At 51.6% G+C, this 24,343-nt stretch overlaps 8 protein-coding genes across 8 annotated transcripts; 5 read left to right on the forward strand and 3 right to left on the reverse strand.

Annotated features, from left to right (window-relative positions):
• Positions 1-87: 87 nt before the first annotated feature.
• On the forward strand, positions 88-3,531 carry GT037_005037 (cytochrome p450; the record flags this gene model as incomplete). Its single annotated transcript, XM_038930084.1, has 7 exons — positions 88-189; positions 236-1,397; positions 1,460-1,761; positions 1,970-2,390; positions 2,444-2,715; positions 2,788-3,133; positions 3,254-3,531. The coding sequence occupies 7 exons, from the start codon at positions 88-90 to the stop codon at positions 3,529-3,531; spliced, it is 2,883 nt and encodes a 960-aa protein (XP_038787034.1).
• Positions 3,532-3,769: 238 nt separating this feature from the next.
• On the reverse strand, positions 3,770-4,890 carry GT037_005038 (uncharacterized protein; the record flags this gene model as incomplete). The annotated part of the gene is made up of 2 exons (XM_038930085.1): positions 3,770-4,655; positions 4,706-4,890. 2 exons carry the CDS (start codon positions 4,888-4,890, stop codon positions 3,770-3,772), a joined length of 1,071 nt encoding a protein of 356 aa, XP_038787035.1.
• A 1,146-nt stretch (positions 4,891-6,036) lies between these two features.
• Positions 6,037-6,511, forward strand: GT037_005039 (uncharacterized protein; the record flags this gene model as incomplete). Its single annotated transcript, XM_038930086.1, has 2 exons — positions 6,037-6,275; positions 6,385-6,511. The coding sequence occupies 2 exons, from the start codon at positions 6,037-6,039 to the stop codon at positions 6,509-6,511; spliced, it is 366 nt and encodes a 121-aa protein (XP_038787036.1).
• A 904-nt stretch (positions 6,512-7,415) lies between these two features.
• Positions 7,416-10,279, forward strand: GT037_005040 (u3 small nucleolar ribonucleoprotein imp4; the record flags this gene model as incomplete). Its single annotated transcript, XM_038930087.1, has 7 exons — positions 7,416-7,705; positions 7,775-7,836; positions 8,453-8,543; positions 8,659-8,966; positions 9,191-9,571; positions 9,625-9,844; positions 9,895-10,279. Coding segments are annotated over 7 exons (1,737 nt in total), but the record flags the coding sequence as incomplete, so codon positions are not given.
• A 356-nt stretch (positions 10,280-10,635) lies between these two features.
• On the reverse strand, positions 10,636-13,135 carry GT037_005041 (protein arginine n-methyltransferase hsl7; the record flags this gene model as incomplete). Its single annotated transcript, XM_038930088.1, has 3 exons — positions 10,636-10,812; positions 10,864-12,969; positions 13,019-13,135. 3 exons carry the CDS (start codon positions 13,133-13,135, stop codon positions 10,636-10,638), a joined length of 2,400 nt encoding a protein of 799 aa, XP_038787038.1.
• Positions 13,136-13,513: 378 nt separating this feature from the next.
• GT037_005042 (pre-mrna splicing factor atp-dependent rna helicase prp16) lies at positions 13,514-17,933 on the forward strand (the record flags this gene model as incomplete). Its single annotated transcript, XM_038930089.1, has 5 exons — positions 13,514-15,697; positions 15,745-15,868; positions 16,182-17,049; positions 17,432-17,594; positions 17,691-17,933. Coding segments are annotated over 4 exons (3,177 nt in total). The 3' UTR covers positions 17,433-17,594; positions 17,691-17,933.
• Positions 17,934-18,569: 636 nt separating this feature from the next.
• GT037_005043 (cytochrome p450) lies at positions 18,570-21,451 on the forward strand (the record flags this gene model as incomplete). Its single annotated transcript, XM_038930090.1, has 5 exons — positions 18,570-18,819; positions 18,874-18,988; positions 19,047-20,084; positions 20,142-20,281; positions 20,910-21,451. 5 exons carry the CDS (start codon positions 18,570-18,572, stop codon positions 21,449-21,451), a joined length of 2,085 nt encoding a protein of 694 aa, XP_038787040.1.
• A 772-nt stretch (positions 21,452-22,223) lies between these two features.
• Positions 22,224-23,785, reverse strand: GT037_005044 (aspergillopepsin a precursor; the record flags this gene model as incomplete). Its single annotated transcript, XM_038930091.1, has 5 exons — positions 22,224-22,313; positions 22,369-22,830; positions 22,881-23,297; positions 23,345-23,646; positions 23,698-23,785. The coding sequence occupies 5 exons, from the start codon at positions 23,783-23,785 to the stop codon at positions 22,224-22,226; spliced, it is 1,359 nt and encodes a 452-aa protein (XP_038787041.1).
• Between the last annotated feature and the right edge of the window lie 558 nt (positions 23,786-24,343).

The raw sequence follows: 24,343 nt of genomic DNA on the forward strand, positions 1-24,343 counted from the left end.
GCAAGTATAAGTAAACCATTTTGACGCTCTACTAATGGCTATTTCCACTTGCTGCTGATCTATAAGCTTCGCGTGTTCACTTCCAACATGGATCATTTGCCAGATATAGTACCACATGCCAGGTACCTCCCTTCTGGTCATGTGGTAGTGGTTTCGATCGTTGCAATTGCAGTTTTCGTAATATACAAAGTGAGCATGCCACCGAATGCCAGGAGATCTGAGCTAACGTTGATAGCTGCTCACCCGCACTGACGTCCCGTATATCCGTGGTCTACCAGAGATACCGGGCGCCCTCCCAATTACGGGTCATCTCACCCAGCTCGGCGACGACCATGCTACAGTATGCGAGAAATGGTGGCGGCAGTACGGCAACTCTGTCTTCCAGATCCGACTTGGTAACACGCGCGCTGTGATCGTCAACTCCTTCGAAGATTGTAAAAAGATTCTGGTTTCAAATTCTCAAGGACTGATCGATCGGCCAAAACTGTATACCTTCCATGGTCTGATCTCCTCGACTCAAGGTTTCACTATCGGAAGCTCCCCGTGGGATGAGAGTTGTCGGAACAAGCGCAAGGCTGCATCGACTACATTGAGTAAGGGTATGATGAAGAACTACTATGATATGTTCGACCTGGAATCTTACTGCATCCTTCGAGACCTCCATCGCGATAGCAAGAGTGGGGAAGTCGAGGTCAGTATTCGACCGTACATACAACGCTATGCCCTCAATACAACCCTCACGTTATGCTACGGCATCCGCATGGACGCAGTCTATGACGATCTGCTCCGCGAGATCCTCGAAGTGGGATCCGCCATCTCGCTCCTCCGCTCCGCTTCTGAGAACTACCAAGACTACGTCCCCATCTTGAGACACCTGCCGAACAACGAAAAGAACCGGCGCTCCAAAGAACTGCGTGAACGGCGAGATAAGTATCTAAACGAACTTCTTGACAAAGTCCGCGGGATGATCAAGAACGGTACGGAAAAACCATGCATCAGCGCCGCTATCCTCAAGGACGAAGAAACCCGCCTCACGGGCGTAGAAGTAAGCTCCATCTGTCTGTCTCTCGTCTCTGGCGGTTTCGAAACTATACCTGGTACGCTTGTATCCTGTATCGGCTCCCTTTCCACACCCGCAGGCCAGATCTTCCAAGACCGCGCGTATGCCGAGATACGCAAAATGTATCCTACCGACGCGGCGTTGAAGAAAGCCTGGGCAACAGACTTTGAGAAAGAAACCGTACCATATCTGAACGCTATCGTGAAGGAAGCGGGGCGGTATTATACCGTTAGTAATATGAGTTTGCCGCGTAAGACAATGGGAGAGGTTAGGTGGGGGGATGCTGTCATCCCGAAAGGGACGATGGTGTTGATCAACGCTCAGGCTGGTAATCATGGTACGGAAATACCCACCTTGGGCCAGCTGAGGGCAATGTGATGGATAGCTAACGACTTATAGATACCGACTACTGGGGCCCTACAGCCGCTACCTTCGACCCAGAACGCTGGCTCACTCCCCCTTCATCCCCAGACGCCTTACATGCACCGAATTCGCACGCCAACCCGCCTCACCTCTCCTTCGGTGCCGGATCTAGGTCTTGTCCTGGTGCTTTGATAGCGAGCAAGCTAATCTATGCTGCGTTGTTCCGTTTGCTCAGTCTGTACAGGATTGAGGCCAGTGTGACGAATCCACCAAACACGGATTACGTGGACTACAACGCGATCAAGAGTGCTTTAGTGGCTATACCAAGGGATTTTGGAGTGAGGCTTGTGCCGCGGAGTGGTAGTGAAGGTGATCTCTTGGGTAGTGTGCTTGATGAAGGGAGAGTGAGGACTGCGGAGCTGTATAAGGAGTGATCGTGCGTATATATGATTATGCTGAGTTCTACATAACTCTGATGTTAGGTTCCATCTCTCTTGCGCCAAAACTTCGCTCACTGGTCGCTCTTTCACTTTACCGCTGAGTTAGGCTAGCGTATATCGAGTGACAAACATGCTTTCCTTGTCTACCACGCACCCCTCAGTATTTGGGTCTCACACTCAACTTATCGCAGCAATCTCGAATATGAGGCTCCGATTCGCTTCAGGCGTCATTGTAGCAGTGGCCTCCTTGGCTGTTAGTGAGAGGGCTGCGCTTTCACCCAAGATCTTCGGCGTCGACCCCTCGGGGGCACCTGCCTCGTTCAACCCTCCTGAGTTCGCGCCTGCCCTGGGAGGTGACGGATTTGATCCAGAGAACATGGCTGATAAGGCTCTTTGGGACAAATACCTCAAGAAGGGAGACCACATGATGTGTTTGATGGAGGCTACGGACGCGGGCGCAGGATGGCTAGAGAAGGATCCGAGAAAACCACCTTCAGCCGCGAGCAAATGGACGGGTGATCTCAGAGGTGAGCACAACCTCTTCATAATCTCGATACCAGGAGACCAACATTTCCGACAGCTGAACTCCAAAAATGGTTCTGGCACGAGTCGCAGTACGACAAGGGCTGGGAATGTGATTTCGAGGGCATGGGACTCAAAACGACGTTTGAAGGTCTCGGTCTCAACTCGCAATCAAAGTATGATGACGAGGGTGATCCACAAGCCGGGAGCAACGACTGCTATTCAATTCAACATTATGACGAATACTGGGTTGCAGACCCTGATGATGAATGGGGCCAGACGATTCCTATCAAGGACCAGAAATACAAAGCCGACGGTAAGGAGTATACAGTACGTCAAATCTATATTCATGGGCAGGTACAACAGCCTACGTTGGGACGGGATACTAACAAGACACGATAGGCCACAGCCGGCGTCTACCAGTTCGCTATCAACCATGATGGAGGTCTCATTGCCAAGAACATCGAGAGCCCACGCCATGCCGTTCTTAGTCCGATGTCTTGGGGTCGTAGTGCCAATCCTGGAGAGCTTCCTGCAATCGAATTTGCGTCTGACGTCTTCTGGGCATATTGGGTCCGCGATAACCCTAATGTCAAGAACTTCCGGGTCTATGGTGCTCACAATGTCATCAATACGGACACAACTCGATTGGTAGCTCGAGCCTTGAAGAATGTCGGCACAAATAAATTGTCCGTCTGGCCGGGTAATGTCTTCAATATTGGGAGCGAGGAGTTCCGAGTCCTGATCGGTAAGTCTTGTAGCATGCATTGATAGACAAGTGAGAATATCGACTGGGAAAGCCGTGGGTTTGACCTGATCTTATCCTCAACTCCCTGGTTTGCTAAGATCTCGTACTGATTACCTCCAGGCTCACCCATCGGCGCCACAGCTGGTCACTTGCTTGCAGCACACAAGGCCGAACTTGGAATCAAGAGGATCACTAAAGTGACTGTAGTCAAGAATGAGAAATCGCCCTTCAAAAATCGACGCCTTCAAGATGATCTACACATATTCTTCAGTATTGGAGATGTACCATCAGCTGAGGTGACCAGACCGGATGAGCCGGTAGGCGTGGTGAATAGCCGAATCGCCAGTGTCAGGAAGCGAGGGAAAAATGTAATTAGGGTGCACACCGTAATGGCTTAGAGTTGTGCATGGCGCGCCATATGACGGGTATGGCGGAGGGAGGTATTGAACCTCGCAACGTAGATCTGGCCATGAAAGATGCTGCGAATACCCTGAAGACTCTAGTGGGACCTGCTGTAGCCTTTTGCAATTCGGAGATATCATCCAAGCGTTCGGTGATGTACGCCTATGAATTCGCTTTCTCGTGTGTTGCTGCAACGGGTCGCTCGCGTTCCGTCCTATTCTTCAAAGTGGCTAGTTACGCCGACCCCTCAAGCTCTTGCACTCTCGCCAAAATCTTCGCTTTCCATCTCGTATAATCTTCCTGCTGGCGCTCACCCAGATAATCAGTTGCATCCTGCATCATAGTACCCAAGCCAATATAATCACTGCCACCAGCCTTCAGCCCCATACCCTTCGCCTTGACTGCCGCATTATCGCTCATCTCCACACCCTCCATCTCATCTCCATCACTCTGAGGCTTCACACTATCGAACCACTGCATCTGCAACCATCCCTCTTCCTTTGCCATCTTCATCGTCTCTTCTATTTTGATTTGAAGCTCCTCGTCTGTAATGTCCTTGGCAGCAGGTAGTTCAACAACAGCCTTGATTGCTTTCGCCAGCCATTCGTTGTATTGTTGTACTGAAACCTCTATGTCTTTCATGCGCGAGTAGACTAAGAGAAAAGCCACGACGATGAGGCTTAGCACGCGCGTATCGCTGACATCCCCATAGGACGATACTGCGGTTCTTTTAGGTCGCTTGCTGGGTGACTCGGCGGCAGCGGCGGACATTCGGGATAGCAGCGGATAGATGGACTCTACTCCTGTATATACGTGGGGTATCAGACCGGTGTAGTCGAATGACTTTGCCAAGGCGCGTATAGTGGGCATAACCCATTCTGGTGCTTCGCCATTGGTTTCAACCCTTCTTGGTGTTTTCCTAGCGCCCAACGGCGTTTTGGACGGTGTGTTGCGTGCTGATGCCGGAGCTGAAGCTGTCGGCTTTCGCGGTGTAGTTGGCTCACGGGCCGCTGTGCTGTCTGGGAGTGCGCTGCTGAGGTAGTTGTATAGTTTCTTGTATATGCGTGGGGGGCAAGGCGGTCGCGATTGGATGGTTGGGAGGTTGAGACGCTTCCTGAGCCTTTTACATGTCAGCGTGATGCCAGAACGTGCGTTGGGTGCTTTTCATACCTCTCACACGCTAATTGCGCACACGCGTATGGTCGTGCGATCTCTTCATCTGGCTTCATTGATGTCGCGACGCTTCGCGACCGCGTCAGTAGCGAGAGCGCGAGCTCTATCAGCTCAGCTGGCAATGGCCCGCTCAGGGTGGGTATTAAGCCTGTGAGGGCTTGTTCTATGTTTGCTCTGCTCATATTGTGTGCGAGTTGGATTGAGTCTGAATATGGGTCTGGACGTTTGATCCTTGTGTCAATGTTGACGCGTGAGGTCTCGCGTTCTCACGTGCACGCTAAAGCCACCCCTCTTCGTCATCTCCAGCATCGACGTGCCTTTTCTCCCATTTCCTTGACCACATTCACTAGACGGTGCAAATGATTCAAGATGCCACAGATTTTTCTCGTGTTCCTGTCAACAGGAAGCTCTAAAACACCTTTGAGGCATACACCATCATCTCGTTTTCTAAGACATTGACACGAAATGTCGCGATAGCCTTTAGGGCACATTTCCGATTTCGCGACGTCGAGCACTGAATCTTCAGAGCACTGCATCCATTGTAACATTACAGCTCTCCTTTTCGCCTGTATTTGTCCTGATGCTGCTAAAATCGCTCGTATCACATCTATCTAGGGAACTGGTACGACCACTCCGAGCACTACTTATTTCCAGTCTCTTTCGTCATACCATTGCAGTAACACCTCCAACTATACTCACCGCTACCATTGACCAATCGGCGGTTGCGCTCCTGTAGAGATGAAGTAGCAAACCGTGCCAAGCACACCAGAACTATGTTATCGACACATATATTACGCCATGCTACTGCTGCTAACGTCTCGAATACATTCTGACGTTGTACTGGAGAGGTGCGGTTCGGCGGTCAACTTGCTCCCAACTCCGAACACGTCAACTCGGCCTGACCGACATATTGCACATATGGCTCCTGATCATATTCACCATGTTTGATAGGACATTATAGTAGGTGCATTCATCAGGATAGCGAAGGTGACATTCAAACAGTATTTGTGTGTAACTCCCGACATCCATGATAGGCAAGGAAGGGAGGACCAAAGCCATGCTGATGACGGGAACTTGCATTTTGACAGCTCGGTTACGACTGGCGAAAACATTTGAACATGAGCTCATCGCAACTCAAATGTAGTATTTAGACTTCGCACGCTTTCTGTTGGAGCATAACACACTATCCAAACTACACTCAAAAGATTGTCTTCAAAGGCCTCCCGCCCTGTCGTAGTCTGCACAACCACATCTCCGGCATCCTCCGCGATTTTATCAGTGACATACCGCGTCTCTATCGAAGCCAAATCTATCGATAGATAGCTACGATGCAGCTCACCACCATCCTCACGAGCTTGCTTTCTACCTTACCTGTTGCATTATCCGCACCTACCTACGGCGAGCCATACAACTGCGGCTACGTTCTCACCGTCCGAAACAGTAGCGCCTACGCTGGTATCTCCGCATACTCTGATTGCACGGCGATCTACTACAACCAGTCGATCCCTGGATATCAAGACGCCTATGCTTACAGCCTCTATGGGGGATGTCGATGCTCATTCCATTTGTAAGTCCCATCGATACACGGCGTCCTTGTCGAGACAACCTCCTCGTCGGAGTCAGACTATGGAAGGCGAACATACACCCTCTGCACGGTGTGCACTAACAACTACTAGGAGCGAGGAGAAGTGCAAAGGAGCAATCAATCCACCCATGTACGAAGGGCCGACTGGCACACCCGGAAAGGAGCCCTGCTTCGAGGACCCGAATCCCAAGTGGTACAAGTGCGCGATGATTGGCTGATACATTCATGAGTGGGTGGGATAGACATGAAGGATCGATGGGTAATACTATAACTGAGTACATCTTCGGTATGTCAGTGGTGGCTTAGCTACTGACTTGGCGCCGTTGATGGTTATTTGCGGCGCTGGTAGATTTCATCATGACTTGATTAGCATAATAAAACCTTTCTTCCATCGTATTCCTCTTTTCATTGTAGCCGGAATGTTGATTTTCTAGCCCAAATGAATGCGCAGTTCCGTTTCTTGTGCATGCAGTACATGAAGACACTGCGAACGCATTCAGGCTTTTTCCAACTTATTTGTCAGTCCCCACGCCCATTGACAGTGCCGTTGATCTTGTCGCTTCTAGATCAAATTGTTGCATATCATTGATATCCTAAATGCGAGCAGGATTCACTCCTGCCACGCCTCATATGCGAGATGGCGTCGGGGTTGGCGTCGGGGTTGACCTTCGAAGAACAGCATCGGCCCCATTCACGCCACAACAGTGCATGATTGATGAGCTGGCAATATAAATGCACGTAAGCGATCTTGAACCAATACTCGTAGTATCCGAAAGAGTGGATTTATCGTTCTCCGCGCGTTTTGAAACCCGTGGAAAGCACGGCCCGAGCCATAGAGCGCGAGCCCTCTGCGGGCTCGGCCACACATTCCTAAAATCATTCAATCTTACCGGTGAACGACCTCGAGCTGCGTGCAAATGAATTATGCGGCACGACCTGGCGTGTCATCGCGGGTTACTATAAAAGCAGGCAGGAAAGATCCACCTCCTACTGCTTCTCCACAAGCCTAACGACAGTGGACAGCAAAGTCGAATCAAGGCTCTTACCGACACTTCAACGCAAGTAAAATCCGCCTACAAACCGCATGTGAGACAGATACTGACCTCGCACACTGATTTCTAGGCAGTTCCTGGCGACCTTAACAATATGCATCTCCTCGGTTCTTACTCTATCGCCTTCTTGAGCTTCGTCTCAATTGCTTTTGCTGCAATCCATCCCCGAGATTTCTCTCTTGCAATGCGTAGCGTCTTGACAAAGAACGAAAAATGTTACATGAACCCAAACATCTGTGCCGAGGTCATGATCGGAGATGAGGTCAACCAGCAGCTGGGCTATGATGGATGCCAGCGGATCTTGAACCCAGACAAGGTCACTGGTATCAAGATGTTGAACTGCGAGTGCAACTTGTACTAGTGAGTACATACTACCTCAACTTCCGCCCGAGGCACTGAAGGTCTATGTGCTAATGCTTGCTTATCTAGTTCTGTCGACTCCGGATCCTGCAACAGCGGCGTCGATGACACTATCGATAGGCTTGGACGCTGTGACATTGTCATGGGGAAGGAACGCCGTTGGAAGAAGCAGCCTAATTTCTGGAGCTGCCACAACCCTCCTGCTTGAGCGCCAATGTACATACTGTATATCGCTAAGCCCTGCAGCGGGTTGTAGTAAGCGATCGTTTTCAAGGGCTGGGCTCGAAACTAGAGCACACTTTGTCGGATACGTTATTGTTAGTTTTGAGTCTCGAACGGCAAAGGCCAACCGTTTTCGTCTTCTAGCTTAGTGCTTAGGGTTCAGCTCGTAGGAAAATCGTTTCTTGTAGCACCTAATACATACTAACATGTTCTCTTGATTCCTTTTTCTCTTTGCTTATCTTCGGTCCCACGGTAGTGATGCATGCTAGAAGAACGCTATTGTGTGTAGGATAAGTATAACCTGTCAGTGCCCGCTTGTGCAACATGACTTGTCGTACCGGTCCATATTTTCAAGACAGTCACCAAGGCAAACGCTCCTGCTTCAATAACACATAAGGCAGCGACAAGACGGAGGCGCTCGTGGCTACGTCTCATAGGCGATTTACCTCATCTTCCTCTCCTTCCAGCCCTCGGCGTCCTCGCTCCAGCTGTCTTTCCGTCAAAATTGATAGCTTGCAACTCAAGGGATCCATTGTATTTCTACGATGCACTTCTCCGCAATACTCCTCGGCGCCTTCGCATTCGCATCTGCCATTGTAGCTTCTGAGCTTCTCAAGTAAGTCAGCTCTCCTAAAGATCGCATCGGAGCATACCGTGTCGGTATCAGAGTCCAATCGACAGCAAAAAGCTATGTACGACAAATACCGCAGATGCATGCTGACCTTGACCAGCGAGGTGGGCTACGTTACCGACAGCGAGGGCAAGGTTTACCAACTCGATATCACCGGTCACAACAACGTCCGCGTCATCACCTCCGAGAGAAACGATGGCTACTACATCCAACCCACAAGCTACCATGTAGAGTCTGCGCACGCTTGCAACTTCTACAGCGAGGCGACGCGTGGTGTTGGATATCTCATTGGCGAGTTCCCGGGTCCTGTCGAGGCCGACTTCAGTAGCAATATCTGGGCGGCATTTTATGAGTGTTGGAATGAGGATCTCGAGCCAACGTCTCCTCCTGGTGTACCGGTTCGACGGGGTAGAGTTTTTGTGGATCCAGGTAGTCTTTAGTTGCCGTGCAAGGGACAAGGATGTCGTCGATTTTACAACTACCAGAGGTGCATACTAGAAGCATTCAATGTATCCCGTTTCGACGTATGGTGATGTGAGCGAAAGCGCATATCTTTGCAGTACATGTCAAGCACGACGTGAATAGACAAGTTTGTAGTCCAAAGTTGTTGCATTGGCCGCGTTATCGATAAGCTCATTCGATCGGCCCACTTTTACTTTTCGTCGCTGCGTCGCGAACTCCAACATTGCGCCTCAAGCAAATCTCCAACCACACGTCACATACCTCGACCATGATCCGAAAACAAGCCCGAGAACGTCGCGACTACCTATACCGTCGCGCTCTAACTCTTCGTGATGCCGAGCTCGCTTCGAAAAGAGCAGCACTGAAGGCTTCCCTCGCCAGCGGCAAGCCTTTGTCCAAAGATGTCGCCGAGGACCAGACCTTGCGCCAGGATTACAAATACGATGAGAGCAGGGCAGATAGGACAGCAGAGGAAGAGCTTGGACTAGACGATGAGTATGCGCAGCTGTCGGGCGTCGTAGACCCGCGGATATTGGTCACAACTTCGAGAGGTACAAAAGCCTGGGAGAAGCGGCATGACACAAATATGCTGACGCTGAGATAGACCCGTCAAGTAGACTGGGCACCTTCGCCAAGGAGATCAGATTACTGTTACCCACAGCGATACGATTGAACCGTGGAAACATGGTCCTGCCAAACCTGGTCGAGAGCGCAAAATCGGGCGGATTGAGCGACATAGTCTTGCTTCACGAGCACAGAGGAACACCCACGGCATTAACAGTTTCGCATTTCCCTCACGGCCCAACCGCCAGCTTCTCACTACAGTAAGCACTCCACCAGCGTCTTGCACTGTCCATCTACTCACACCTCCCAGCAACGTCGTTCTCCGCGCCGATATCCCCAACGCCTCCCGCGGCACAGTCTCCGAATCCTACCCCCACTTAATCTTCGAAGGCTTCTCCACTAAGCTAGGACAGCGCTGCGTACAGATTCTAAAACATCTCTTCCCGCCCCGCGAAGCCACGGCAAAGGTCGGAAACCGCGTTGTCACGTTCAAGAACATCGAGGATACGATCGAGGTGCGACATCACGTCTTTGTCAAGACAGGTTTCCAGTCGGTTGAGCTGGCCGAAGTGGGACCGCGGATGAGCATGCGATTGTTCGAGATTAGGGCAGGGACGCTGGATAATAAGGAGGGGGATGTGGAATGGCATCTTAACCAGTACACGAGGACGGGACGGAAGAAGGAGTATTTGTAAAGTTGATACGAGTGTGCTCGATTACGAAAAGAACAGGTCAATTTTGGAGAAGAGCACAACAGGAAGACCATCATGGCGCAAAGGAGAACTTTTTTTTTTCAGTTTGAGATACCACGAATCATAAGCGATATCCTGAACTCCGGCGTGCGAGCGACTTGGCATCCCGTAGTGAAGCTACATGGCACCAGTGCGCTCCTCGTGCATAAACCCGTCGTCGTGGCACCGCAGTGGAGTTACAAGTAATTGTGTAACATGGCCCTGGTGAAGAACTGGTGAAGCAAGATAATCAGCAACTTTTTGGCCCGCAGGTGAAGTGGTATCTAGCAGACACTAAGAGAACACTATCAATGTCCCTTTCACATCATGCAGCCATTAGACTTGCTCGAATGGAGATCAGATACACTCAGTCGTATCCTCTGTCCGTTGATCGTCATATAACTCTCAACAAGCCATTCATACCACACCTTGCGATCATCCGTCTGTCTCCAGAAACTGACTTCGACCTCTGAGTTTGCAGGAAGCTGCATGGGGTTCTACACACGACGTCAGCTCTCGTCCTCTATACGTGTCCGGCAGATACATACCTTGAGTGGGAATAAGATGGGAAACCAAGAGATCATATCCTTGCTCTTCTGCTCCATGGTAACAGGGTTCGTGCTGAGTTCCACAGGCCCTTCAGACCCGCTGTAGAGAACGGTTTCAAAGTACGCGCCGAGACCGTGGCAGACACCGGGCTCCTGGATGGGGAAAGCAATCTTGCAGTAGCGTAGGTTGTGTTCGTTTGCGCCGTCGCCGCCGCTGAAGCCGCCTCCGCCACCTACTGCCGAACCGCCCTTGCGCAGCGAGGACTGAGCTAGAACTGAAGGCGGGAGGGGGTGGGTGAACTCCCATGCTGTTCGCACGTTCGGTGTAAGTGGCGCTTCTAGGTTGAAGTGCTGCATCTTGGTGCCGTTACTCAGTTGTTGGGAAGCGATTGTTTCTTGGGACTCGGTAGAGAGATAGTCGAACTGTGTCAACATGACTACCCAGGGGATGTCAAAGGCATTTGGGTCGACGCTGGTGCTCCTAGTATACAGATCGGACCAAAGCTTTGGAGTGGCGATGGGGGTGAAGTGGGCAGTATAGCTGGACGGGATCGAGATTCCGTGAGTTGGATTCAGAACATGCTGAACACCGTCTAGGCACTCGGGCGACAGTTCGTTGTCGGCAAACGATCCGAGAAGCTCACTGACGAGAATGTCTACTTTGCCGAAAGTACCATCTGGTTGTGTTGGGCCTTTCCAGGCTCGCATATCCGTTTTAACAACAGTGACACGTCCTCCCCATGTCTCGATGTTGTGTCTTTGCAGTAAAACGTAGGCGTTGGGATTCTTTTCAATAGCGTAAACCTTGACGGGGACCCCGGAGCTCGCGCTGGCGTTGAGTGCACGAGTGACAAGAGGACCACGACCTGATCCTACAACGGCCACAACAACAGCGCCGTTGTCTGAACTAGTCGATCTTTTCTCGGCGTGCCAATCTTTCAGCGCCTGAGCAATAGCTCGCTCGTACCATGCATACTTGATCGGGTCCTTTTCAAATACTTCGTATGTGATAGATTCGAGGTTGTCCGTCAGGGGTTGCAGTGGGCTCTGTAAGTAGTCCTGGAACCCACCACCAAACCTTTCGATCTGGCTCTTGGGTGGCTGATTGCGCTGCAGATATCGTACATAGCTCAAGTGAGGAGTTGGGTCATTGCTGCTACTGCTCTTCTTGGGAGCCTTCTTTGCGATCTCAGCTGATTCAGCTGGAGTTGGAGCGGCCATTGTTGAAGCCCCAGGGCTCGGGGCATCCTCTACTGTGCGAGGAGATAGATGGCCGGTTGAGTATGACATTATCATATCCGGGTCATCGATGCCTGGTAGTGGGCCGACATCCGAGATGAGTAGCCAAGGTCCACGCTGTAAGCGCATGCAACGGAATATGAAGACCTGGTGCGCTTTGGAGAGAACAAAGGATTGGCGAGCATTGACAAGGAACGACGAGGCCAACAGATTGAGCAGTCTTACAGGCTCGGAGAACCAGCGTGACTGGACAGCCAACGATGGAAGTCGACGCGGAAGATCGAGCATGACTGACAATCTGTTGTGGTACTTGCAGATAGATCTGATGGTGTTCCAAGCGTCCCATGAGCTCCAAGAATCAACGTTCTTGGCCTCGGCGGTTGCTTCAAACTCTTGTCTTGCGAAGCGAGCTAGGTCTCCCATGTCGTCGCTGTTGGAGTCTGACTGTCTTCCGTCCATGGGCATCTGGACGTGCAGCTGGATGTAAGATCCAGTGACGAGCGCTTCCTTGATGGACCGAGCATACTGAGATACGCCGGTCTGTCCATGCGCGAGTCTCGGCCCAGGGATGACCAGATTGGTAACACCACAGAAAGCAGCATAGGCAACCTCGAGATGGAAGACTTGTCGCGACAAATGCGAAATGATTGGGTCTGGCGAAGACAGGTCAATCCAGGAGCTAGTGAAAGCTACCAGTTGACCGATGATGTCGTTGGGAGTAAGCGGCGTATCAAAATTGTCCAAGGCTGGTATCAGAGGCAGTGGTTGGTCTTGCGACTCGGCGAGGGTCTGGGTGTAGGAATTGAGGAGGCTCAAGACGCGGTTTTGGAAGTGGTCGTTGGTGATGGTGCTAGTAAGCATATCATACTGGAGGTTGTCAGCCAGGGTCCTTGGTGCAAGTCGTCGACTCACTCACACCGAGATCTTGGGCGTGCTGGACCAATTCGGGCGACACATGCAGGGTCCGCTTCGACTCATGCTGGCCGATGTAGAAGACGGAGAACGACTCGTCCATGCCTTCCGAGTAATCCATATCAGGGTCGGAGGTTATTCGGGCCAATATGGGGGTATTTTGTCAGGCGGGAGAAAAGTTGGTGAATGATGCGGACTGGCGCGGGGTCAGCAAGGTCGCGAATGCAATGCTGCGGCGCGCGCGACCAGGGGGAGGTTGGACGTGAGGACTTGGGGTATGGCGCTGGACAGGAAGAAGGGACCACCCAAGGTGGAGAAATGTATATTTGCTACATGGCTGCGTGTGGATTCTGCTGTGGTGCCTGGCAGCCTGTCGACGTTCGCGCCAAGCTAGAGAAGTCGCGGTAAGTGGAGCTACTTGGGCCCGTCGCATAACTTTTTCTGGGACGGCGACTGCAGTCGCCCTTCACACGCGCGCCGCCGACGCCCATCCACCACAATGACTGCCATGACGAAGCGCGAATACGGCGACGACGACAGTGCCCGCGTCAAGCGAGTCAAGACCGAGGCCAACGGCGAAGGCAAAATGGACGCGGCGGCGAATCCCTACCTGGCGCACTGGAACGACGAGAAGCCCGTCAAGAGCGAGTACAGCGGCGCCGGCACAGGGCTCCAGGGCTTCAAGCGCCATGCCACCACCACGGCGCTGGCAAATGCCGCCGAAGACGGCCCCAACAACGCCTTCACCGGACGCCCGCTCTCGAGCAAGTACATGAGCATCCTCAAGAAGAGGCGAGACCTGCCCGTCCACCAGCAGCGCGACGAGTTCCTCAAGCTCTACCAGGAGTCGCAGATCCTCGTCTTCGTCGGTGAGACGGGTTCCGGAAAGACGACTCAGATCCCGCAGTTCGTCCTCTTTGACGACCTGCCGCAGGAGAATGCCAAGATGGTCGCCTGTACCCAGCCGCGTCGTGTCGCTGCCATGTCCGTCGCCCAGCGTGTGGCCGAGGAGATGGACGTCGAGCTCGGCGAGGAGGTTGGATACAGCATTCGTTTCGAGGACAAGACGGGGCCCAACACCATCCTCAAGTACATGACCGACGGAATGTTGTTGCGCGAGGCCATGAACGACCACAACCTCACTCGCTACAGCACCATCATCCTCGACGAAGCTCACGAGAGAACCCTGGCTACCGATATCCTCATGGGCCTGCTCAAGGAGGTTGTTCTGAGGCGGCCCGACCTCAAGCTCATCATCATGAGTGCTACGCTCGATGCCACCAAGTTCCAGAAGTACTTCCACAACGCCCCGCTGCTCGCCGTTCCTGGACGAACCCACCCCGTTGAGGTCTTCTACACACCCGCGCCCGAGCGAGACTACGTCGAAGCCGCCCTGCGAACCGTCCTTCAGATCCACGCCACCGAAGCCGAAGGCGATATTCTGTTGTTTTTGACCGGTGAAGAAGAGATTGAGGACGCATGCAGGAAGATCAATCTCGAGGCTCAGGACCTTACCCGAGAAGGCGGTGCTGGGCCACTTGTCGTGTACCCGCTGTACGGAACTCTGCCGCCCGCACAACAGCAGAAGATCTTCAACCCTGCGCCTCCACCCTCCACCCCAGGCGGCCGTCCTGGGCGCAAAGTCATCGTTTCCACCAACATTGCTGAGACATCGCTCACTATCGACGGTATCGTCTACGTTGTAGACCCTGGTTTCAGCAAGCAAAAGGTGTACAACCCTCGTATCCGTGTCGAGTCTCTCCTGGTTTCGCCCATCTCCAAGGCCTCAGCCCAACAGCGAGCTGGTCGTGCGGGACGTACGCGACCTGGTAAATGCTTCCGCCTTTACACCGAGCAAGCTTTCAAGAAGGAGCTCATCGAACAGACCTACCCCGAAATTCTGCGATCGAATTTGGCAAGCACCGTTCTTGAGTTGAAGAAGCTCGGAGTCGATGATCTGGTACACTTTGATCTGATGGACCCACCTGCGCCAGAGACGTTGATGCGTGCCTTGGAGGAGCTCAACTACCTGGCATGTCTCGACGACGAGGGCGAGCTCACCACACTTGGAGGGCTTGCCTCGCAATTTCCTCTGGATCCCGCCTTGGCAGTTATGCTCATCACCTCACCCGAGTTCTACTGCTCGAATGAGATTTTGTCACTTACTGCGCTACTCTCGGTACCTCAAATCTTTGTTCGCCCAGCCAACAACCGGAAGCGAGCAGACGAGATGAAGGAGCTTTTTGCGCATCCCAAGGGCGACCAGCTTACCATGCTGAATGTCTACCACGCATTCAAGAGCGAGGAGGCACAAGCAAACCCGAAGCAGTGGTGCCATGACCACTTCCTCTCGTACCGAGCCTTGCAGCAAGCCGACAACGTCCGTCTTCAACTCAAGCGCATAATGGAGCGTGAGGAACTCGAATTGATGTCAACACCATTCGAGAACAAGAAGTACTACGAGAACATTCAGCGTGCGCTCGTCGCTGGCTTCTTCATGCAAGTCGCCAAACGCGATGGCAACGGCAAGAGCTACATTACCGTCAAGGACGAGCAAAATGTTCTTTTGCACCCTAGCACTGTTCTTGCTGAGGACAGTGAATGGGTCATCTACAACGAATTTGTCTTGACAACCAAGAACTATATCCGTACAGTGACTTCGGTCAAGCCCGAGTGGCTATTGGTGAGTTGTCATCATACCTTTGTACCTAATTATGACACTAACCTCAGCCAGGACATCTCACCAAACTACTACGACTTGTCGCAGTTCAAGAAGGGCGAAATCAAGACAGCTCTGCAACGGGTGGTTACCAAGCTCCAGCGGAAGGAAGCAGAGAAGCCCAGAAGATGAGAGGTTCCGGCTCCGCTATGAAATCAAATGTAAAACAAAGGTCCTGGGCAAGCTTAACATTAGCATCGGCATGAGCATCATGCAAATGATGCCTGATCTGGTGTAGTAAAATTTGGCGTTGGATTTGCCTATAGATCGGAAAACATATCAGAAGATATGCACGCTGTCACGAAGCGTATTTAATTGAGATTCTATGCTACCTTCACTCTTCATTGATACATAATGCTGGTGGTGGCTAGTCGGATTTATCCTAGCGCCGACCCCCACATATCGGTAACTTCACACGCCGACATCTCCAACTTTTTTCCAAGCTCAGGACTTCTGCGACAACGCGATCGCAAACCACACTACGCGCCAGGATTCACTCACGCTCTCCCGAAAATGGCACCAGTACAGAGCGACGATGCTTCCTTATTTCACACTGAGCGTATATCGCAATACGTTTGCATCCCGCCTTCATGTCTCGCAGATCCCTTCTCAGCAGTGTGCGCAACCGTACTATCACCGCTACTCCTCACATACTTCCCACCTGCGAAGGGTGTGGTCCTTGCATACGAAGATGTTGAGTTGAACAGCACACCACCAACCGCCGCAACATCGAAAACCAAGAAGTCACAATCTCAACAGCAAAGCGAGTTAAGTTCTGATGATGATGCGCCCGCGGAGCCTTTACTACTCAGACACGTTGATGAATACGCGGCGCCGTTCTTTTGGGTTACTGCCTCGTTCATTGTGTGGCGACCAACGCGAAATGCCTACCTGACCGCTCATATCACGGACCAGGCAAAGACCCATCTCACGCTCGCACATCTCAACACCTTTCCCGTTAGTATACTCAAAGAGTGCTTGCCCTCGGACTGGTCGTGGCATTCGGAAGAAGCTGGTCACATGAAGAAGGGCTGGGATGGACGGTTGTCAGATGAAGGAGGTTGGTGGGTGAACGGAGATGGCGAAAAGGTTGAAGGAGAACTGCGCGTAAGGATACGGGACGTTGATGGCAGAATGGATGGAAAGGGCAAGGGTAAGGGCTTCCTACGTGTCGATGGAGCCCTGATCTCTGAAGAGGAGATAAAGCAGGCACAACAGAAGAGCGGGAAAGGGAAGAGGAAGGCTACTACAAGCGCAATGAAGGCGACACCGCAGAGACAGGCAGACGGAGAAGTCATGGAAATTGACTCAGACTAGTTGTCGGAAGATAGGACGTTGTGCGCGTCAATCTGGTCGCATTTTTCATGGGATACGCGGCATCTCATCTGCATCAGAAGGGCGTTATGGCGTTCAGAATATAGGGGGATGCAAACTTCAGCATCTAGGATACCACTACAAATGTACAACCTTCACACGCTCCACTTCCCGTCTTTGTGTGCACAGACCAATCAGACAACGCACACCTCCGAAACTCCGCATACCGCGGCTTTCGTTGAGTGAAACTTGCCATCCCACCTCCCTCCAACTCAAACAACTCCCACTTGCTGTTATGTCTTCATCCAAGAAATCTTCATCCTCGTCATCCCGCAAATCCCGATCGCACGATCCCATCTACGAATCAGGCTATAGTAGCAGTAGATCCTACGGCACAACCTACAGTTCCATGTCGCCATTCTGGACGATCGGCACGCTGCTCGGTGCTTCGAGCGTTGCGCTCGGCGCTTTCGGTGCGCATGGGCTGAAGCAACGGATTAGGGATCCAGCGCTCATTGCGAACTGGGGAACCGCTGCTCAATACCAGGTACACATGCTCCCCGCTTCACCAACGCGTGCCCCTCTTCGCACACCGCATCCTCCTCGCCTTTGTGCCCATGGACCCTACTAACGACGCCAACAGCTCGTTCACTCCGTCGTCCTGACCATGACCTCCGTCGTCGCGCCGGGAAACACAATCGCAATGGCACTCTTCACTGCGGGCATGACCATGTTCTCTGGAAGCATATATCTACTTGTGCTGGATGCCAAGAAGTACAAGTCTTTGGGGCCTGTTACGCCCATTGGCGGGGCCTGCCTTATTGCAGGCTGGCTTGCGCTTGCGGCGAGAGGAAAGATGGTCACACCTCGACCAAGGTCGTCTTGAAGACAGGATAGAGAGAATTGATGGACTAGAACATGTAAAACCAGATGACACGTACGAGGTCAACATGGCATGAGACACACGGGATCTTGCAAGCCTTGCGCACGAGCATGATGAATGACAACAAACTGTTTTTCTTCTGGCACACCCTTGCATCAACTGCGATTGCTCGCTACTCAACAGCCCTTCAAATATCAAACGTGAGATGAAAATAGCCACACCGGTCTTTCAGCGTCCATTCGAGGGCGACTAAGTCCAGATCGGAAACCCTAGCTCACATGACTCGAAACCGGCCCCCACTCCGCACGCACAAGTCTGGACCCTCATTTCCAACGTCTACACCAACCTTTTGCGTGATGGCGTTCCGCCTTACCACTCGATCACATGTCGGTATTTGCACGGTACTCGCTCGCTCCCGAATAACCGCAACAACCGCAACGTCTAACGTCTATTGACCGTGTTTCCACTTTGCCCAGTGACCTCACCCCACTTAGATACGCATTTTCTGCCGCAGACATGCTTCAGGCCCCCCTGCAACTTGACACGATAGCGTCGTCTCTTTGTGCGAATAGAAAATAGTGTAAATGCAATGCCTTCTCGCGCGACAACAGAGGTTTCTTTCTTGCATTGTTCTCCAAAATGGATTCAGAAAGTGTCCATTCGCAGTCGGCATCATGGTTTCCTCCAGTGGGCTATGTGCTAGGTCTTGCGGGTATCTGGCTCGCATACAAGATTCTCGAGGCCATCTACAACGTCTCGCCATTCCATCCGTTGAGCGGAATCCCTGGGCCAAAACTAGCGGCAGCGACGTACCTGCCTGAATTCTACCACGATGTCATTAGGTTCGGCTGCTATACAAAGGAGATCGCGCGCATGCACAAGGTGTACGGTGAGTAGACAAGCAGACATTGCGCGATTGTATAGAAGCTGATGTCGCGTCCAGGACCCATTATCCGCATCAACCCCAACGAGGTCCACTGCGACGACATCAGCTTCGCCGACGAAATCTACGCCGTCGGTGGCCGGAAGCGCGACAAGCCTGTACACCAGATCAATGGGTCAGCGCAAGTCTCTCGTATATCTTTCGTCCATGAATTCCAGTTGACAATTGCACAGTCTTGGAGAATCCGGTTTTGGAACCGTAGACCACAATATCCACCGCCTCCGCCGTATCCCCCTAGCAAAGTTCTTCTCCCGCACAATGATAACGCGACTCGAACCCGATCTTCATTCTGACGTCCAGAAGCTCTGTGATAAGCTTCTCCGACAATCGGGTGATAACAAGCCATTCGACGTCACCATGGCATACAGCTGCTTTACCGCCGACGCCATATCCAAATACAGCTTCGGTGAGAGCTTTGGGTTCCTCGACCAACCAGGCTGGTTCCCCAATTTCAGAGAACCAACTGCCTCGATCTTGCGTCCTGTCTTCGTGTTCCGCTTTTTCCCTTGGACGAAATCTACTACAAAGTTGGCAGCAACTTTCGTCGATTACTTGCCCAAGGATATTGCACTCATGGTCAAGACATTGCAGATTGATCTGCCAGCCAGAGTACGCAAGACCAAGGAGGACATGGATGCCGGAATTACGTATGATCGACCGACTATCTTCGCGAGTCTTTTGCAATCCGATCTCGAGATTCTGGACAAGGAACCCCAGCGTTTGTCCGAAGAAGCGCAGGCTGTTCTGGGTGCTGGAACGGAAACTACAAGTTGGGCGTTGGCGGTCATGACTTATCATCTACTAACAAAGCCGGAGATTCTTGCTAAGCTCACCGCAGAGCTGAAAACTGTTGTGGATGACCCGAGACATCTATCATGGCCTGTATTGGAAACGCTGCCTTATCTTGGAGCCGTCATTCAGGAGGGCTTGAGACTGTCCTATGGCGTTTCTAGCCGTACTGCGCGTGTGCCCACTGAAGAAAACCTACTCTACCGTGGAGAATGGAACAAGAAGACCATCCAATATGTACTTCCCAAAGGCTATGCCATCGGCATGTCAGCTTACGTCACACACCATAACGAACGCGCTTTTCCCGATTCCTACGCCTTTGCTCCTGAGCGATGGCTAAATGAGAACAACAACAGGAGAAAAGAAGCTGAGCGTAGCATGTTGACATTTTCGAAGGGAAGTCGATCTTGTTTGGGAATGAAGTAAGTGCAACACATCTATGCGGATCTGGCAGGTGGTTTCTAACATTGATCTCGCAGTTTGGCTCTATGTGAGCTTAATTTGTGTCTGGCTGCGTTGGTGCTGCGTGTTCTACCGCAGATGCGGTTGTCAGATACTACTGAGGAGGACGTAACATACGATCACGACATGTTCGTGCCCATGACGAAGGCGAATAGAGGTGTAAGAGTAACGATCGTCTGATGCGGTAGCATCCTGGGAGATCGAAGACCTTAGAATCAGTTTAGTGGATCACCACGAATAGCAGTGCTTTAGTCTGTCGCCACAATTGACGTCGCGCGCTTTACTTTCCAAATGTATGGATTAGATGGCAGCCTGACATGTCTGTGCAGCAAGAGTAACCGAAGAAACCCAACGTCGAAGTTTTGATCTGATCAGAATTCTCCGAGTTTGGTATAGTTGATGCGATATTAACTTCATGTTCGAGCCGAGTCACCGAATCAAGCTAGCAAGTAGAAGCGGAGCCGCCGAGTGCTGGTAAACCTAATATCCTGGGATCGGAGCCAGCTTCTTCAGCGCCAATATGTTAACCAGTAACTTCCTTCTCATGGTGGACATGAGTCTACCTACCCAATGTTGTCGCCATTCGTGTCTGCGGAAGCTGACCTGGAAGGGGAATATTCGCGACTCGATGGTTTAACAACCACCATCATGGTGATATCATGTACCTTCCTTGGGCTATCCCTGATTGCCATCTCTCTAAGAACCTATGTAAGGCTTTCAAGAAACCTTTTCAGGTTGGATGATGGCTTCATGATTGCTGGTGCTGTAAGTTACTTCTTAGACAGGAGGTGGAACAGGAGCATATCCCTTGCGAGTATCTGCTCATTCCAGGTGCCAGGTATTCTACACTGTGGCTATCTCTTTGACAATAAGAGCCCTCCTGGTGGGTATTGGAAGACGCGACAAGCATCTCGATGCATGGCACTCAAGCGAGGCGATAAAGTACTACATCATCTGGATCCTCATGTATGTGACCGCGCTCGCGACAGTCAAGTCCTCGATCTGCACGACGATTTTCTACGTCACGGCGACACAGCCCAGGCTGCGCACCGCCATATATGCGCTACTAGCTACGACATGGGCGTCCTTCTTTATAACCTTCGTCGGCGTCCTGCTATACTGTCGTCCAGTCAGTGCGACATGGACTCGGCAAGGAGAATGCGCACCGATATCTACTTTTGTCATTCTCGGCCATGTTGCTACTGTTTCGACAATCGTAACGGATTTTGGACTTGTGGTTGTGCCAGCCATCATCCTGTGGGATACGCATATGAAAAGGAAACGGAAGTTGCAGGCTCTAGGATTGCTATCGTTTGCCTCCGTGTAAGTCAATCGATCTAATCAATAGCAACCATTTTGCCCTGCTGCCGATTGCTGACCTCACCAAGGGCGTCTATCATCACAGTTGTTCGGATTCCTTATATCAACAAATATGAGGATGGCAAAGATATACCGTGTGCGCTTTGACACTATAGACCTTGAAGTCATCTTGTTCACGAGTGCTAATGTGATGGTTAGTTTGGGCTGTCCATATAATACTTTGTTCGAACGTCGAAATAGGAGTCGGTTGCATCGCTTCATCAGTGCCTTCTTTTCGACACCTTCGGCACCTTCTCCACCAAACAGACGAACCCGTTTACCTTCGGCAAAAATGTAGGCAAAAGTTGGCGCGCCTACGTTGGAGTTCCTTCACTATCGGGAGTCCACCGTGGCGCAGGCCTGTGGAGATGGGCATTAGACTATCATCCATGAGTCGCAGTCACCTGGAGGACGATTGCGAGCGATTGCAAGACCGAGTCTCGATGCAGAGCGATGCGCAGATGGATCTACAGACGTTTTGCAGAAAGTGGATGCAGAGGGTGGAAAACACTCACGACAAAGATGCAGATGTTGTACCTGATTTGAGAGATGTGGGGAAACTCATGGCATCGAAAGAAACTTCATCAAATGCGTCTTAAGATACTATTGTTCACAGGAGCGTAGCATCTGTTGCATGAAAACCTATTGCGAACATTCACATAACTCTGGACACCAAAGGGCGACAGTACTACCTCCTGCCCTGCACACAGTCTTCTTCTTTGGCAAGTGCACGTCAATATCTACTGCGATGGGGGAGCAGTCGTGTTTTGTGTTGCCTCCTTTCTCTGCACCCATCCGAACCTCGGCGAACCGTTGTTCATATCAAAGATCTGGAAGCCTAGTCAGTACACCTTCACTGATTTAAGTAAATTCATGATCACTTACCGCATACATGGCTTTCAATACGGCATCACCGTAGATATCCATGTCCATGGATCCTCTGCTCTGAATACTTCCGTACACGTTGCCGTTTCCGGCATCGGCGAAGCCCAGATCTTCTTTCTGGAATGTCACCATGGAGTCTCCAATGGCGAGCTTAATCTCTGGCAAATCGTCCGCGGATGTAGAGGCAGGGAAGACATAGCCTTGGTTGTTCTGGTCGTACTGAGCGCCAGGAATAGCTTTGTAGACAGCATCCACAAGAGCGTCGTCAACCAAGCAGAGCGTTGTACCAGTGTCCATGATGGAAGTGTTACCGGATCGGTTGACAGTCTCGCCATTGATGGTGGCTGATGTAGACTGGATCTGCCAGAAGCCTTGGCTGTTGTCAACATCAGCGTAGTTGGGCTCGGAGGCTCCAGAGGCGGTCATGACGTCTTGGTCTATGAAGCCGAAGGTGTAGAAGCTCTGTAGGCATGTTAAACGACGAACGCAAATATGTGAAGAATGGAACTTACCTCTCCCTTATCAGCTTCGTTCGCATCACGCCAGCTGCCAAGGTATGCCGTGAAGAGCTGCTCCTTGGCCGTCTTCTGTGCGATGATGTTGTCGACTGGCGTCTTTTGCGGAGTTGGAGAAACAGTGTTGATGGAGCTAAACGCCAATCCGAGCAGTCCACTACCATTTCCCTGTGCGAACTGCTGCGAAAGCTCCTTTGCGAGCTCTACAGCCTGGTTCTCAACCTTGAGGCCACCCAGATCCACAACATCGGTGCCTACATCACCGCTTGCTGATGAAGAGTCGCCATACGAGATCTTCCAGGTCTCGCCATCGAGCTTCTTGAATGTGCTTGACTTGGAAGGGTCGAAAGCGACCTGCTGGTTCGAGGGATTGGCAGAACTGAGGATGCTCTTGGGAAGCTCAGTGGACCAGACCTGTACGTCTTAGCATATACCACGAGAACTTAGATGGGCTCACATACCCAAAGATCCGAAGATCCTGTATCGAAATCCAAGTACAACTTCTGTTCAGGTGTTCCTACACCGACTTCGCAGAGATATAAGGAGTCGTTCTGGATGTCTTCAGCGGGCACTTCGCCCTCAGTTCCACCTCCATCGCTTGGGGCTGCGGCCTTGCTCTGCGCACCGCCCGGTGCGGATGTTTGCTCTCGCTTTCTTAAGACGTAGTGTGATCGCATGCGGCCGCCAACTCGTCCAAACTTGCCTTGCTGTGATATGACCTTGGCTTGGAAATATGGGCCTGGCTTGGTCGGATGGAAGCCATCTGCGCATGTCAGTTCAGAACTTGAGAGAGAGAATGTAACAGGTCACGTACACTTTGTCATCGCGTAAACATAGCTCTTAACCCCAGCGGGCTTGTAGGCAGGGCTACGCTGAACAGCGAGACGCTGTAGAGATGCCATGATGTTACTAGGTTGCTCAGTCGACGGTAGTGTAGATTTAATTCAGCAGATTTGTGTTGTAGCACTGGCGTAATGGAGAATTGGAAATGAGAAATTATTCTGCTTGAAGTGACGATGAGGCGGCATATATACCTTCGTGCTTTCCACCAACGCATGCATCACACCCACCTCGAAGCAGCAAACCTACCTGCCCAACTCCAAGCGCTCCAATCATTAGCTCTCGACCAGGAACCGGCGGGCACATCGGCCGGAATGTCGCAGTAGTGGTCATGGGCTTGCAAGCATGCGACCAAGCTTTCCAAGCTTTATCAAGCTTTCGTTAAGCTCCAGGTGATGCATATGGTGCGTCTGAAACATTGCACTTGCAGATCACACGCACGATGATGCGGGATACTACGGTTGTGGCGTTTGTAGATAAGGACCCGGACGGGTACAGAGCGGTTGCGGCTGTGAATGTGCTGTCTAGGTACCAGTGCAGCTGCGTATGCGATGTACGTGGGCCTGGCCGATCTCCAATTCGGAAAGATATGTGAGGTTTCTAGATCGATTCGATGGATG

Source organism: Alternaria burnsii (genome assembly GCF_013036055.1).
Source record: "Alternaria burnsii strain CBS107.38 chromosome Unknown 740, whole genome shotgun sequence".
Classification (NCBI taxonomy): Eukaryota; Fungi; Ascomycota; class Dothideomycetes; order Pleosporales; family Pleosporaceae; genus Alternaria; species Alternaria burnsii.